General features: G+C 37.9%; 1 protein-coding gene across 1 annotated transcript in view; it reads left to right on the forward strand.

Annotated features, from left to right (window-relative positions):
• Positions 1–17541, forward strand: part of LOC108533306 (glycerophosphocholine phosphodiesterase GPCPD1) — a 41657-nt gene that overhangs the window by 18757 nt on the left and 5359 nt on the right. The window contains exons 8-14 of the mRNA XM_017877887.1: positions 117–196; positions 900–939; positions 2560–2621; positions 6528–6593; positions 7980–8116; positions 9208–9343; positions 9893–10053. Of these exons, the coding sequence (XP_017733376.1) occupies positions 117–196; positions 900–939; positions 2560–2621; positions 6528–6593; positions 7980–8116; positions 9208–9343; positions 9893–10053 (682 nt within the window). The remainder of the gene's footprint in view (positions 1–116; positions 197–899; positions 940–2559; positions 2622–6527; positions 6594–7979; positions 8117–9207; positions 9344–9892; positions 10054–17541) is intronic.

A 17541-nucleotide genomic window follows, 5' to 3' on the forward strand; every position in this document is an offset into this window, starting at 1 on the left:
CTCATTGTTGAGTAAATAGAGTTGCTAGGCCTGTCTAGTGTGAGCATTCAGTGATAATTTAGGGCTCACCTTTCTCTTAATTTTCTTTCTTTCTTTCTTTCTTTTTTTCTTTTTTTAGAAATTTGATGCTGATCCAGTTGAATTATTTGAAATTCCAGTAAAAGAATTAACATTTGACCAACTCCAGTTGTTAAAGGTAGTAATAATAACATGAAATGTAAATTATCCCTTAGTTTAGGACTATTGTACTTGCTTATATATGGTTATGTTCTTTTTGCACATGGGGATGACTGTTATATTTAATGTGTAGAGTATGTGCTTTGGTATTCTGTTCTGTTTGGGAGAAGGTTCTGTATTGATCCAGCTGTCTTCTCCAACCATTTCCATGGACCCCACTGGTTTTTGTATATGAAGGAACAAACTAGACGTAAGTTTTCATAGGCCATAGTGGCTAGCCCATTCATAATCTTTAGGTTGCTTCTGTTCTGCAGTAGCCCTTCTTCATATAATGGTCATTATTTTACAGTAGGCCTTTTATGCAATAGTTGGTAAATAAATGTTAATTTCCAATACATTTGAATATTTTGTATCATGTCATTTTACATGGTTCCTCTTCCTATCCCTATTAGGAACCTAAATAAATGCATGATTCCCTATTAACAGTTATCTAGTGAAGAATTTTTATATTCTTCCTTAATTGAGTATTTGATCATTATCTTAAATATATGTATGCACATATAAAATATATACAGTGGCTAGTGCTTATTCTTATTAAACTGATAGTTCTACATTTTATAGGCTTTTTTATCTTGCTAGTTTTTCAAGTTATAGTTCTGTTAACTATCTCTTCATAAGCTAAGGCTTCCTTTCCAATTTCATTTTGTTTGTGTGCTTTCTAGCTCACTCATGTGACTGCATTGAAATCTAAGGATCGGAAAGGTATGTACCAATATGGAAACACTGTTTTCCTTTTGTAGTTAGCATTAATAGGATTTTAAAAATCCATTTTAGCACCTACTTGGTCATTTTTATGAATGTAATACTGGGCCTTCTAAATGTAATTTTATAGTTCGGAAATTTGCATTTGTTTTCTACTAAATACGTATCATGTGTGTAGTAACCATTGCATTGCGTTTCTTAGCTTGATGATCAAAGTATTAATACCTATCAATCTTTCCAAACATTCTTAACCATTACAAAGTGGAAAGTAAATCAGCTATAGAATCTAGCTTCAGGGTCAGTTTGAACCAGCTCTGTCATTTACCTGTTATGACCATGGGTAAGCTTTGTCCTGCCTACCACATCCCTTTATAATTTCACTTTGCTTTTCTACTCCCATAGAAATTAATGGCTGTGCCATTCATATAAGGCTTATTGTATTCATTTTAAATCCTTTATTTTCATATATGTCCCATCTTTTCAACTAGAATGTTAGCTCCTCAGGGATAGGAAAATGTTTTTACATTCCGAGAGACTGATGGTGCTGTACATATAGTAGGTGTACTATAGATATAGGTGTTTATCTGTCATTGTGATAACCATACAGTTTTAATATCTTTATAAAGATTGTGAAGTACTTAAGACTAAAGATTATCCCCACCCAGAGCATAAATGTAACTATATAGGCTTACAGATATTTTATGACTCTTAGTAATAAAATGAATTCTACCTTTATTCCACTGTAAAATTTTACATGATTTTATCTTTGAATTTGTAATACAGTTTTGTGTGTGTGTTTTTAAGAAAAACTTGATATTTTAATTTTTTCCACTTTTGGAAAATATTTTTTTTTTTAGTCTGCATTAATAATGATAACAAAAGCATAATAGTAGCTATATATTCTCTTAATTTGTAATTTCTGAGCTGATCTTAGTATTTCAAATTTAGTCTTAGCAGAATCACACAACTCTTAATTCTCTGGAAAAATAGCAAAATCACAGCTTGTGACTACTTTTTAAAGAGCAGTACTTTAGTACAAATTTTATAAGAAAGTAATCACTCTTGGGTCTACAGACTGGTGTCTATTAATCGTTGCAAACTGGTTTTCATAAAGGTTACTTATTTAGAAAATGGGTTTTTGATGGTTAATAAATACAAGAGCCTTTAAAAATACTGTATATAGGGGCTGAGCATGGTGGCTCACTCCTGTAATCCCAGCACTTTTGGAGGTCAAGTTGGGAGAATTGCTTGAGGTCAGGAGTTCAAGATTAGCCTGAGCAACGTACACCTCATTTCTACAAAAAAATTTTAAAAATGAGCTGGATGTGGTAGTGCACGTCTGTGGGCATCGCTACTCGGGAGTCTGAGGCTGGAGGATCAATACTTGAGCCTGCTTGAGTTTGAGGCTGCATTGAGCGATGATCATGCCACTGTGTTCCAGCCTAGATGACAGAATGAGACCCTATCTCTATTTAAAAAAGTGGGGATCTCAGAGTTACTTATGCTTTTGCGGTTCTCACACTCTTTCTTTCCCTCTTTTTTTGGCACTAAGGATTTAAGAAAGCTCTTAGTGATATAGTGGTATTTTATTTACTGAGATTTTTTATTTTAAAATTTCAGAATCTGTGGTCCAGGAGGAAAATTCCTTTTCAGAAAATCAGCCATTTCCTTCTCTTAAGATGGTAAGTTATTGAGGAAAACCAAGGCAAGGCTATCATTAACTTTGTTATGTATGAATAATTTACTTTTGTTTCTTAAAAGGATCCTTAAAAGACTATGTTAAAAACAATGTTAATATGAACTTATCATCATTGGTGCCTTTTAGAGAAAATACTTGTGTGTGTGTTTGTGTGAGAGAGAGAGAGAGAAAGAGAGAGAGAATCTCACTTTGTCATCCAGGCTGAGTGCAGTGGTGTGATCAGGACTCACTGCAGCCTCCACTTCCTTGGCTCAAGTGATCCTCCCACCTCACTCAGTCTCTCAGGTAGCTGGGATGGCAGGTGTGCACCACCATGCCTGGCTAATTTTTTTATTTTTTTTGTAGAGACGGTCTCACCTTGTTGACCAGGCTGGTCTCAAGGGGATTCAAACCCCTGGACTTATGCTGTCCCCCAGCCTCAGCCTCCTAAAGGGTTGAGAATACAGGCATGAGCCAACACACCCAGCCAACAAGATACATTCTTGCGTGGTATACTTGTGCTACTTTTGTTTCTTTCCCCAAGAGTAACTTCTACTCAAATAAATAAAAATTCCCATCTCAGTATGTTAATTTGGTAAGAGTACCAAATTCATTTATTTCTCTTTATAAATGGGAAGGAGAGGGCACAGGTATGGGGTGAGAGAAAGATGATGGTGGGAGAGGCAGGTTTTTTTTTTTGTTTTTTGTTTGTTTTTAACAATATTTTAAATTATTCCTTAGTTTTGGGAGAGAAGTGAGTTTCTTCAACCAAAGAAAATAAGTGCCCCTCTTACTTAAGATGGTATCGAAATTTCAGAAATTCACTCTGAGAAAATAGATCTTCACGCAAAACGAGCATGAAGATTTAAAACTAGATACAATTTAATACAGGAATACCCTTGACAGCATCAGGAAAGCCCACACAGATGCCAAAGAGATGCTGGCTCTGCTTTTGTTCTGTCGACTCCAGTTTCTAAATTCTGGTCTTTCTGTTCATGTCAGGTATAGTAGCTTTCTTAGGCAAAAATAGGTAATTTTAGTTAACTACTATGTGGAAATTCTTATTTGGGGAGTGGAACTTATTAGCTTAATGGTTTTTATCTAGTATATTAGCTACTTGCTAAAACTTGATTTAGAAAGGAAAGATTTAGAAATGATTTAGAAAGGAAAGACGTGACTATAATGAAGATTTTGTTAAAATATTTAGGTATGTATTTCTTGAGGGGTTCATAAAACAATCTAAATCATTAAAATCTCAGTGGTTAAAGGTAAATTAAGTGTTGATTATTCACTCTGCAAAAAGGACACTAAAAGAGAGCCCCTACAATGAACATTATCCTGGTGCATTTAAAACATCATTTTTGGCCGGGCATGGTGGCTCATTCCTGTAATCCCAGCACTTTGGGAGGCCAGGGCAGGCAGACAGTTTGAGTCCAGGAGGTTGAGGCTGCAGTGAGCTGTGATTGTGCCACTGCACTCCAGCCTGGGCAACAGGGAGAGATCCTGTCTCAAAAACAAATAAGTAAAATATAATTTGTATGATTTTTAAAGTGTTTATGAAGCCCATCTAAGTAAGATCATTTCTTCTAATTTGATTTGCTAAAATCATTTGTTTTTTAGAAATCTCATGATTCCCAGAAAAAATCTTAAATTGTAATACAGGCTTGACAACCTTTTAGTCAAATAAGTTAAAACACACACGCAAACTCATTTACTCACTTTGCTATCATAATTCAATCACAAAGAAATTTTGGCCAGGCGTGGTGGCTTACGCCTGTAATCCCAGCACTTTAGGAGGCCGAGGCAGGTGGATCACGAGGTCAGGAGATTGAGATCATCCTGGCTAACATGTGAAACCCTGTCTCAACTAAAATTCAAAAAATTACCTGGGCATGGTGGCGGGCACCTGTAGTCCTAGCTACTCTGGAGGCTGAGGCAGGAGAATGGTGTGAACCCAGGTGGCAGAGCTCGCAGTGAACTGAGATTGTGCCACTGCACTCCAGCCCAGACAACAGAGCGAGACTCTGTCTCAAAAAAAAAAAAAAAAANAGAAAAAATCTTAAATTGTAATACAGGCTTGACAACCTTTTAGTCAAATAAGTTAAAACACACACGCAAACTCATTTACTCACTTTGCTATCATAATTCAATCACAAAGAAATTTTGGCCAGGCGTGGTGGCTTACGCCTGTAATCCCAGCACTTTAGGAGGCCGAGGCAGGTGGATCACGAGGTCAGGAGATTGAGATCATCCTGGCTAACATGTGAAACCCTGTCTCAACTAAAAATTCAAAAAATTACCTGGGCATGGTGGCGGGCACCTGTAGTCCTAGCTACTCTGGAGGCTGAGGCAGGAGAATGGTGTGAACCCAGGTGGCAGAGCTCGCAGTGAACTGAGATTGTGCCACTGCACTCCAGCCCAGACAACAGAGCGAGACTCTGTCTCAAAAAAAAAAAAAAAAAATTTTAACACCAAAAATAATCTCATTATATAGACACTTTTCTGGCAAATTCGCTATTGAGCAATCTCAACACTAATGTATTGTCTTACTCTTTCTGATTTTGCATTAGTCCAGCAAAAATATGACAGATGTGTTAAATAAGTCTTTAGATAGGAGAAAATAAAAAAAGTCCCACACAAAATTGAGTATAAACTGTTTTAGATGCTGTACTTCACATGCAGCTGGTTATAGGAGACCCAGAGCTAGATGCCAGGTCACCAGACTCCCAGGCTATGTTCTTACCACTCTGTTATTCTGTTTGTATGCATTTATTTGCTGTTAAAAAATTAAATACCATATATGCTACACATGTTCTTTGATATCTAAAATTTTGAAGTATCTAAAATAGTCTGCCGGGCACAGTGGCTCACACCTGTAATCCCAGCACTTCAGGAGGCCAAGGCAGGTGGATCACCTGAGGTCAGGAGTTTCAGACTGGCCTAGTTAACATGGTGAAACCCATCTACTAAAATACAAAAAATTAGCCAGGCATGGTGGCAGGCACCTGTAATCCCAGCTACTCGGGAGGCTGAGGCAGGAGAGTTGCTTGAACCCCAGAGATAGAGGTTGCAGTGAACTAAGATTGTGCCACTCTGCTCCATCCTGGGTGACAGAGTGAGACTGTGCTTCAAAAATGGTAATAATGATAATAATAATAAAACATAATCTCTGTCAAATTCATTTTGCCCTGAGCATATTTATGTATATGTCTGGCCTTCATGTTTGTTTAAGACTGAACAAGTCTGTTCTTTGAAGGTTACTAACCAAGTTTCATATTTTCAATATCATTTTCTAGTTACAACTGCCAAAATAATCTGATGGCAAAGTGTCTAGATAATTTAGTTTAGATACACTGATAGCATTTGTCATTTATATAAATTATAACTTTTTTGATTTATGAGCTGCAGCCTAATCTTTTCATTTGGGGATACATCTTTTCAGGGAGTTACAGTATTTGTTTAGCATCATCACCTTCAAAACAATCTAAAATCATGGTTTTCATAGATTTTAAGCAAGTAGATTGACATCCCCAAATGCAATGTATAATACATGACAAATGTCTTGAATTAATGATGTCGCCTATTGTGTTAGAGTTCACTTTGGATGTTCACTAGTAATGGCGGAAAGGGTTTGAGGTTAAGAACCATCTTGGTGTTGGTCAGTTATCGCAGACAGTGCCTGAGACCCCTGCTTTTGCTGCTTAATTTCTTTTGACCTTATTTAATGTAATCATCTAACAGGCTGTCACTTTGAGTATGGCAAAATATGTTTGTGCATTATGCACAAAACATTTTATTGGTACTAATGATAAATTCTTATTTTTAGTAATAATTCTATTTTTTTTGTTTTCTTATTCTGCTGTCCATCTCACCAAAAACAAAATTTACCACCGACAAAACAAAACTCTAGGTTTTAGAGTCTTTGCCAGAAGATGTAGGGTTTAACATTGAAATAAAATGGATCTGCCAACAAAGGGTAAGTAATTCTCTATGCCGCACATTCTGTACTCTCTATGCCCTTTCTAAAAAATTCTTTCATTCCTGTCTTTGTATTTTAATGGATAAGCTAAACTGAAATCTCATTGTGGCTTCCTCCATCAAGCACAATGCTTTTGGACCCTTTAAATAAAACATATCTTACATTCATGCTAGTATGTGAGTACTTCAAATTAATGATGATTATTGTAGAAATTTCAGTTTACATGTGTCTTGTGTGAACAATATGGTTTTGGGGAGATACTTATAAAGTGGACAGTCACATCTCTTGGATTTAGTTTTTACTTTCTTATTTCTCATCTAATAACATGTTTTAAATAATTTTCTAAGCAGTTTTCTGTTGTTAACAGTAGCTAGTAATAATTACTCAGAAAAAAAATTTTTTTGCAGTTGTATTTTAAATCACTTCCAAATTTAGTCATTTTTTTGTTCAACAAATGTTTCTCAAAAAGCTGCTATGGGTCAGGCATTTTCCAAGTGCTTGGGACAAGTAGTGCACAAAAGAGAATAAGGCCTTGGCTTCCTGGGACTTATATTTCAGTTGTGGAAAACAAATTAGCTAACTATTGAATACATCAGAGAGAGTATGTGCAAATTGATGGGATGCATGTCAAGGGGCTTGGGGTAGGGTGTGGGATGTTGAAAGTAGTTAATTCAGATGTCATGATTGGGCATTGAGCAATACCCTTGAATTTGTTTCGGTCAGAATAATCTGGAATTGCCCTCAATTCATGCTGTTTATGACAAGCTGGTCCTTATTAATGTAGTGAATGCTCAACTCAGGTTTCCCTAATAATGTGATTTTTAGTTTTCTGAGCTTCCAGAATTATTTCAGTGACTAACACTTAAAACATTTAACATTTGAATGTCAATAGAGCTGGCTTGGTGTCTTGGCTATGTTTAAGGAATTATTTTAATTAATTTTTGGTTACTTGATATGCCCAAGACCCAAAGAATGAGACTTTTAAACTGGTAATAATTAATAGGGACATTTTATTAATTTGTTAGCAGATGACGTGTCCTATAATTTATGGAAATAAAATCATAGCAAACTGCAGTATTCTAGAGTTTTAGCTTTTATTTTAACTTTAATAATGCAAAAGTGTATTGATGATATAGTTAATAGTTACTTGCTTTTTGTATGAGAGTCTCTGTATCTGAATTATGACCTGTGTCATCACTAAATAGCTTTGTGATCTTGGGCCAATCACTTAATCTCTTCAGGTTTCATCATCTGTAAAATAATAGTTGGACTAGATACTGTCAGGGCTTCTTTCTATCACAGCTTGCCAGAATAAAAACAGAGTTTCTAGCACTGTGGTTTAGGGTGTGCAGTGACTTTTATTTTGCTTTCTCTTTCCCATAGGATGGAATGTGGGATGGTAACTTATCAACATATTTTGACATGAATCTGTTTTTGGATATAATTTTAAAAACTGTTTTAGAAAATTCTGGGAAGAGGAGAATAGTGTTTTCTTCATTTGATGCAGATATTTGCACAATGTGAGTAATACCCAGTGTTTTTTCCTATACTCTCAGAATGTGTCTAGGACTTAAGGTACCAGTCTGGAGCTGGGGTAGTTGTCCAGCTTTCCCCCGATCTGTCCTTTCAAATCATGTCAGGTTGTGTGTCCTCATGTCCTTTACTGACTGCTTGCTAGGGTGCCTACTACTCCTGTGAAGTCCACACCTCCTGGGTCCTAGAGCCTCACACCCTTTTATTTTACAGGCAGGTCATATACTTCTTACCATATTGTAAGCTCCCAAGGGATTTATCACTGACAATTTCTGAGAATATTTTAGCTCTTGTATAGAAAAATTTTAAATTTGTATTTATCTTTTATTTTTTAAAAAATTGTTTTTGAGATAGGATCTCCCTCTGTCACCGAGGCTGATGACTCACTGCAGCCCTGACCTCTTGGGCGCAAGCAGTCCTCCTGCCTTGGCCTCTTGAGTAGCTGGACTGCATGTGCATGCCATTAAGACTGGCTAATTTTATATTTTTTGTAGAAATGAGGTCTCTTCATGTTTCCCAGGCTGGTGTCAAACTCTTAGGCTCAAGTGACCTTCCTGCCTTGGTTTTCCAAAGTGTTTGGATTATAGGCATGAGCCACTGCACTGTACCTGGCCTGAAAGGCAACACATGTGAATGGTGATTTTATCTGAGCAATGGGACTATGCTCCTTTTCTTTGTTTCTTAAAAAAAAAAAAATCTATTTATTTGAGTCAGAATCTTGTTCTGTTGCCCAGGTTGGAGTGCAGTGGCGTGATCTTGGCTCACTGCAACCTCTGCCTTCAGGGTTCAAGCGATATTGTGCCCCAGCCTCCTCAGTAGCTGGGATTACAGGCCTGTGCATGATACTTGGCTAATTTTTGTATTTTTAGTAGAGACGGGGTTTCAACATGTTGTTCAGGCTGGTCTTGAACTCCTGACCACAAGTGCTCTGCCCACCTTGGCCTCCCAAAGTGTTGGGATTACAGGTGTGAGCCACTGCGCCCAACCTCATTTAACTTTTAGTGTTTTCTAAAATTTCAAAAAGGAATATTACAGTTACTCCCCATTGAAAGGTATTTTTTAAATTGTTTCTTTTCAGGGTTCGGCAAAAGCAGAACAAATATCCCATACTATTTTTAACTCAAGGAAAATCTGAAATTTATCCCGAACTCATGGACCTCAGATCTCGGACAACCCCCATTGCAATGAGCTTTGCACAGTTCGAAAATCTACTGGTAAGTTATGTTTGAATTTTATCTTTTAATTTTCTATTTTATTTTAGAGGAGTAGTAAAGATTTCATATTACTTTACACATTTAATGGTTAACGTTTTGACTAACTTAGCAAACAAGTGGCTCTACTTAAAAGCGAGGATATTAGATCTCAGAATGAAAAACAAATTAAGTACAAAATTTGTTATAGGCATACAGTACATTTTTTCGTTTAACTTTCTGAATAGATTTTATGAATAATCTAAAATGGTTAGACTGTATTCCTTTTAAAAAATATTATTCCCATTTTACAGATGAATGTAAACTTGTTTTGATAGAGCATTCCGTTAGTAAATTTTTTTGACTGCACATTCAATATGTATGTTTATAAATTATGTATATATTAATATATTGTGAATATATTTATGTATGAAGTGTCCATTAAAAAGAATAAGATAAAGTAATTGGAAGAAAAAACATTTTCTTTTCCTGCCTACTGTACTTTGGAGTGTGAGCATTTAGCTTTGCAGTTAATGTTTCTTTTTCATGCACAACTAATTTTTCTTCTTCTAGGGGATAAATGCACATACTGAAGACTTGCTCAGAAACCCGTCCTATATTCAAGAGGCAAAAGCTAAGGGACTAGTCATATTCTGCTGGGGTGATGACACCAATGATCCTGAAAACAGAAGGAAATTGAAGGAACTTGGAGTTAATGGTCTAATTTATGATAGGTATTTGTTTTTCATGAACAATTTTCATGGAATTTAGAAGTATAGATTTCATCTTACGAAATTATAAATAAAATTGAACTTAGTTAAGTTAAAATTCTGCAGTTCGGCCTGAGATTATCTTAACATTTGCCTGTGGGTGTTTTCAAAGTTTGAAGGATAGCAGAATCACTTGGGAAGTTTGTTAAGGATTCAGATGACTGGGCTCTAACTCAGATATATATACTAAATCATCCTGGGGGTGAGGGTGGACTTCCAGCCCTTAGACCTCTTTTCTGTCTATACCAACTTTTTCAGTGCTCTCATCCAATTCTGTGGCATTTCATAACTTTTATGTTCCCAAACTTATGTATCTCCAACTCAGACCATTCCCTAGACCTCTGTAGACTTTTATATCCAGGTATTGACACCTGTTCCTCTTACAGTCTTCCTGATTTCAGTATAAGTGACAATTCAGACCACATTCTTAGTCTTCCATGACTCTCTTCTTTATTTCATACCCCAAATCCAGTCAGATAGAAAATCTTTTCGTTCTGTCTTCAAAATATATCCTGAATCGTCTACTCACCAAGTTAACTGTTGTCACTCAACTAAAGCAGCTCATCTTTGGTGTGGATTGTTGAGGTAGTCTGCCCCCTGGTGACTGCCTCTTCCCTTAAGGGTCAGGCTGTTTATTAGTACAGCAGCCAGAGGGAAGCTTTTAAGACCTATGTCTGATCATGTTGCTGCTTAAAACTCTCCCACGGTTTTCTGTGTCACCTAAAGGAAAAGCTGAAGTCTGAGGGCATTATACGAGCCAATCTGCCACCCCACCACCTTCCAACCCTCTTTCCCTCTCTGACCTTCCACAAAATTCCCCCATCTGCTGTTTTCCCATTCTTCGGAGAAAGACTTCCGTAACAATTTAAATGTCGCCTCAGTGAGGACTTCCTTGAATAACCGATTTCAAATAACAGCCTCTATTCACAGTGTACTTCCTGACTTGTCTCCATATCATTGATCATCATCTGACACACCACATATGCTGTGTTATATTTTACTTGTTTTTTCTCCCTAGCCCCTTTCCTCCATCTTCCTTGGTACTAATGCACACATGCAAATGAGAATATAGGCTCCATGAGGAGGGCAAGGCTGTTTGCCTGATTTGTTCATTGCTATTGAGGTTAGAACAATGTGGGGCACCCAATGTGGGGCACCCAGTAGGGATTCAAATAATTTATTGAACAAACCTTTTTTTTTTTCCATCAGCTTCCTTGGCAGCCACTAATCTGAGAGACAAAAAGGTTTCTTTAGTATAAAGACATTTGGGGTCAGAAGGGATGTCATTTACTCAGCTGAGGGATTAGCAGACTTGCTCATACAGGTGTACCTCAGCGATAGTGAAGGCTGGGATCCAGACCACCACAGCAAAGCAAGTCCCAAATCTTTTGGTTTCCCAGTGCATATAAATGTTATGTTTATGCCAGGTGCCGTGGCTCATGCCTATAATCCCAGCACTTTGGGAGGCTGAGACGGGCAGATCATGAGGTCCGGAGTTTGAGACCAGCCTGACCAACATGGTGAAACCCTGTCTCTACTAAAAACACAAAAATTAGCCGGGTGTGGTGGTGGTGCGCGCCTGTAATCCCAGCTACTCAGGGGGCTGAGGCAGGAGGAAGGAGAATCGCTTGAACCCAGGAGGCAAAGGTTGCAGTGAGCCGAGATCGTGCCACTGCACTCCAGTCTGGGTGACAGAGTGAGACTCTGTCTAAACAAAAGTTATGTTTATACTACATTGTAGTTTACCAAGTGTACAGTAGCGTTGTGTCTGAGAAAACACAGTATGTATCTTAATTTTAAAATATGTTATTACTAAGAAATGCTGACAGTCTGTCTTCAGCAAATCATAATTGTGTTGCTGCCGGGGGGTCTTGCCTTGAGGTCGATGGTTGCTGACTGATTAGGGTGGTGGTTGCTGAAGGTTGAGGTGGCTGTGGCAATTTCTTAAAATAAGACAGAAATGAAGTTTGCTGCACCAATGGACTCTTTCTTTTACACAATATTTCTCTGTTGCACTTGATGGTGTTTAAGAGCATTTTTCACCCACAATAAAACATCTTTTTTGTTTGTTTGTTTTTGCTTTTTTGAGACAGAGTCTCACTCTATCACCCCGGCTGGAGTGCAGTGGCATGATCTCAGCTCACTACAGCCTCCACCTCCCGGGTTCAAGTGATTCTTCTGCCTCAGCCTCTGTGGTAGTTGGGATTACAGACACACGCCTGCCACCGTGCCTGGCTAATTTTTGTATTTTTACTAGAGACGGGGTTTCACCATGTTGACCAGGCTGATCTTGAACTCCTGATCCCAAGTGATCCACCCACCTTGGACTCCCAAAGTGCTGGAATTACAGGCGTGAGCCACCGTGCCCTGCCAAAACATTTTGATTTATTTTTATTTTATTATTATTATTTTTTTGAGATGGAGTCTTGTTCTGTCACCCAGGCTGCAGTGCAATGGCACAGTCTCGGCTCACTGCAAGCTCCACCTCCTAGGTTCAAGTGATTCTCCTTCCTCGCCTCCCGAGTAGCTGGGACTACAGGCATGCACAACCATATCCAGCTAATTTTTGTGTTTTTGGTAGAGACAGGGTTTCACCATATTGGCCAGGCTATTCTCGAATTGCTGACCTCAGGTGATCTGCCTGCCTTTACCTCCTAAAGTGCTGGGATTACAGGTGGCCACCACTCCCGGCCCCACAGTAGTACATCTTTAAATTGGAGTCCATCTTCTCAAACCCTGCTGCTGCTTTATTAACTAAGTTTATGTAATATTCTAAATATCTTGTCATTGAAACAATGTTCAGAGCATCTTTGTTGGGAGTGGATTTATCTCAGAAAACCATTTTCTTTCCTCATCCATAAGAAGCAACTCCTCGTCTGTTAAAGTTTTATCATGAGATTGTAGCAATTCAGTCGCATCTTTAGGTTCCATTTCTATTTCTAGGTCTCTTTCTATTTCCACCACATCTGCAGTGACTTCCTTCACTGAAGTCTTGAAACCCTTTGTCATGTATGAGGATTGGCATCAGCTTCTACCAAATGCCTGTTAGTGTTGATATTTTGATCTTGTCCCATGAATCTGAAATGTTCTTAATGGTATCTGGAATGATGAAAAGTTTTCAGTTTACCTTGCCAAGATCCTTCAGAAGAATCACTGTCTGTGGCAGCTACAGTCTTTAAAATGTATTCTAAGGTAATGATACTTGAAAGCCAAAGTGACTCCTTGATCCATGGGTTGCAGAATGGATTTTGTGTTAACAGGTATGAAAACAACAATCTTTGTTAGAGCTCTTGGGTGACCAGGTGCATTGTCAATGAACAGTAATATTTTGAAAAGTATCTTTTTTCTTCCTGAGCTGTAGGTCTCAACTGTGGGCTTAAAATATTCAGTAAACCATGCTGTGTACAGATGTGTCGTCATCCAGACTTTGTTGCATTTCTGGAGCACAGACAGAGTAGATTTAGCGTAATTCTGAAGGGCCCTACAATTTTCAGTGTTATTTAACTGTTGGGTTCCAACTTTTTTCTGCAGCTTCTTTACCTCTCTCAGCCTTGATAGAACTGAAGAGAGTTAAGCCCTTTGAATTAGGTTTTGGCTTAAGGGAATGTTTTGATTGGTTTGATCTTCTGTCCAGGCCATTAAAACTTTCTCCTCATCAGCAATAAGGCTGCTTTGCTTTCTTTTCATTGCTGTGTTCACTGTAGTAGCACTTTCAATTTCCTTCAAGGACTTTTCCTTTGCATTCATAACTTGGTTAACAGTTTGGTGCAAGAGGCCCAGCTTTCAGCCTATCTTAGTTTTTAACATGCCTTCCTCACTAATCTTAATTATTTCTAGTTTTTGATTTAAATTGAGAGATTTAAGACTCTTCCTTTCACCTGAACTCTTAGACGCCATTGTAAGGTTAATTGGCCTGATTTCAATATGGATGTGTCTCTGGGCATAGGGAGGCCGGATGAGAGGCAGAAAGATAGGGGAGAGGCTGGTCATTGGAGCAGTCAGAACACACTGATTTATGGGTACGATTTGTGGCACCTCAAAACAATTACAATAGTGACATCAAAGATTACTAATCACAGATCACCATATCAGATAGAATCATAATGAGGAACTTTGAAATATTGTGGGATTTATCAAAATGTGATACAGACATGAAGTGAGCATATGCTGTTGGGAAAATGGCACCAACAGATTTGCAGAGTGCAGGGTGGTCACAAAGCTTCAATTCGTAAGAAACACAGTATCTGAAAAGCGCATGTGGGGCGCGGTGGTTCATGCCTGTAATCCCAGCACTTTGGGAGGAGACCCCATCGCATAGAAAATAAAATAAAATTATAAGAAATTTTTTTAAAAAAGACGAAGTGCAGTAAAATGAAGATTGCCTGTGCTTGAGAAGTGTTACACAAAGAGTAAGTGATAAAATCTCACTAGGCCTGCTCTAAACAATACTGTCCTTGGATTTGGTTCATATTACTCTTCTTCCCATAAAGTTGTATTACTTTCTTAATAAAGCTTGTTTTCCTTCCAGTATTTTGTCTCAATTAGTTTGGTTTTAAAATTGTAGTCCCAGTAAATCCTACCTACCTGCCTTTTAAACTATTTGGTTAATTTTGCATGAAATAGCATGTGTGACTCATAGCGCTCTTCAACGTTTCCAGCTAATTTAATTAAATTTTTAAACTAATAATTTGGAACAAGTACTGGCTTTAGCAAATTTTTGAATGTATATGGTTATATGTGTATTTTTGTTACAAGGAATGATTACAAATATTTTCCGGCAAGGAAGTGTATTATGAGGTTATACCATTTATGGTTTTGTAGAGTATACAAATTTCAGGCAGATCCTTCATCTTAAGGGCTTTACTTGGTTGAAATCAGATGTTGACATGTAATGGAGAACAGGAAGATATATGATATAACAGGTGCTCGAGAAAGTTCTTCCTGGCTTGGAGCTTTAAAGAAGAAGAATTGAGTTGGAATTTGGGGAGTGGTTATGTTTACTTTGATATTTGTGTTCTAGGCAGAGGCAAGAGTGTAAATCAGGGCACGACTCTGTTGAGAGTTTCAGGGAGGTGGCCAGGCACTGGATTCCTAATAAAGTCTGAGGAGGGGTAAGGTGGGTTGTGTTGAGTTGGTTTTTACCCTCAAAAAGTTTTTTTTTTTTTAATTTGATTCAAAAAAGTATGTGTATATAGTTTTAAAATTCAAACAGTTTGATAAGTATTATAATAAAAATAATTTCTTGTACCTGTTTCTTCCATTGTCTCTGGCTGAGACCCTGTCCCCTCATATCTTTGTTTTCTGGCTCTTCTGGCATTTCCCTCTATTTCTAAATAATCTGCTTATGCTATTTTTTCCATTATCAAATTTAGACATCATATAGAAGGTTTTGAATGATGAGTGACTTGGAGCCTTTGAAGCATTATGGATTGGAGAGAGGTGTGGTGAGAGAGTGTGTGTGTATTTTCAATTGTCAAACACTAAACGGCTACATATCATTTTCTGGTATTTTGTTTGGGAAATTTGCACTTATGATGATGAGTAAGAGGCTGTTCTTTTTATTTTTTTAAGACAGAGTCTTGCTCTGTCACCCAGGTTGGAGTGCAGTGGCACTATCTTGGCACTATCTTGACTAACTGCAACCTGGGTTCAAGTGATTCTCCTGCCCCAGCTGTAGTTTTATATAGTTTCAAGCTTTAATTATACTTTATAAAACTTGTAATTATGTTTTTAAAGTTAACCTATATTGTTGCATGTAGCTATACCTTACTGCTTTTCGTGGTCATATTAATATTCCATTGTTGTCTTTACCACAACTTATACTGTTTTTTAGGAACATTTAGGTTGCTGCCAAGTCATTGCTATTTTATAGTGTTGCTGTGAACATTATTGATAGTACAGTGACTTTTCAACCTTTTTGCACCCAGCCTAGTTTATGTGGCAACCCAGTCCACAGATAAGGTATATTTACAAGTGTGCACCTGAAACAATTCCAGGTGTCCTTCACATACTTCCTGTTCATGCATGTACTTCTTTATGTGTGTGCACTTAAATGCCAGTCTTAACTTTCGGAACTGATTGTGTGACTTGCTAGGTCTCTAGCTCAGCACATCTGCCTGTGGGTCAGGCATTGGAAGTACAGCAGGAGTGGGCTATCCTGTATTTCCTGGTTCTGCACTCATTGTAGCCTGTTACCAGTTCTCAGGAGTAGGCCAAAGCATTTTAATCCTGCAGGTAACGTGGAAACTTAATCAGCACACGGTTAGACCATATTTAGGTAATATAAAGTTCAGGCTCATGAGGGCACTCTGTTCTTAGGTTAACATAGCTGCTACAGTGACAGTGTCTCTCTTGGAGTAATGGCCCTCAACACATCTGCCTGTCCACTGGGATGCTCCAGTACTGATTGGTTGATTGTGCACAGCTGTCATCCTGAGCCCTGCCATTCTCTGTGTTAGATCTCCTGTTTCCTGTAGCTCATATCTTTTTCTCTCTTGGTTCAATGAGTTTTACGGAACACGTCTTTCAGCATCTTAAGAAAGGTGGACACAGGAGGTAAATGTTTTTGAGGTCTTATGTGTCCAGAAATGTCGTGGCTGTGTATAGAACTCTGTGTTAGAAATACTTTAGAATTTTAGAAACATTCTCCATCATCTTTACCATTCCAGTGTTGCTGTTGAGTGTGAAGCCATCTTGATTATGTTCTCACATGTAATCTGTGTTTCCTGTTTAGAAGCTTTGAGGGTTTTCCTTTTATTACCAGTGTTCTGAAATTCTATAGAGATGCGTTTTCTTGTGGGTCTGGTTTTGCCCACTTTGCTGGACACTTGGTAACCCTTTTAGTCTGTCAATACATGTTCTTAAACATGGGAAAATTTTTTCAAAAATATTTCTTTTGATTCTTGTCCCCTTCAATTTTCTGGATTTTTTTTTTCCTTTATAGAAGTCTTTTTGTTTGAATCAAATAGCTCTTGGACCAGATTTTGGTTTTTGTTTGTTTTTTTGTTTTTTTTGCTTCGTTTGAAAGATTTTCTCAGTCTTACTTTCTACTCATTCTGTTGAGCTTTTCTGTTTTTTGTTTGTTTTGTTTTGTTGTTTTGAGACCGTCTCTATCATTCAGGCTGGGGTGCAGTGATGCGATCTGAGCTCACTGCAACCTCTGTCTCCTGGGTTCAAGCAAATTCTCATGCCTCAGCCTCCCGAGTAGCTGGGCCTACAGGCACACACCACCATGCCTGGCTAATTTTTTGTATTTCAGTAGAGACAGGGTTTCGCCATGTTGCCCAGGCTGGTCTTGAACTCTTAAGCTCAGGCAATTTGCCTGCCTTGTCCTCCCAAAGTGCTGGGATTACCAGAGTGAGCCACCCTGCCTGGCCTCTGTTGAGTTTTTCATGTCTACTGTTGTGTGTTTAATTTCCAATGACTGTCTTTTTTTCTCTGAATGTAGTTTTT

Source organism: Rhinopithecus bieti, unplaced genomic scaffold (genome assembly GCF_001698545.2).
Source record: "Rhinopithecus bieti isolate Rb0 unplaced genomic scaffold, ASM169854v2 scaffold_65, whole genome shotgun sequence".
Classification (NCBI taxonomy): Eukaryota; Metazoa; Chordata; class Mammalia; order Primates; family Cercopithecidae; genus Rhinopithecus; species Rhinopithecus bieti.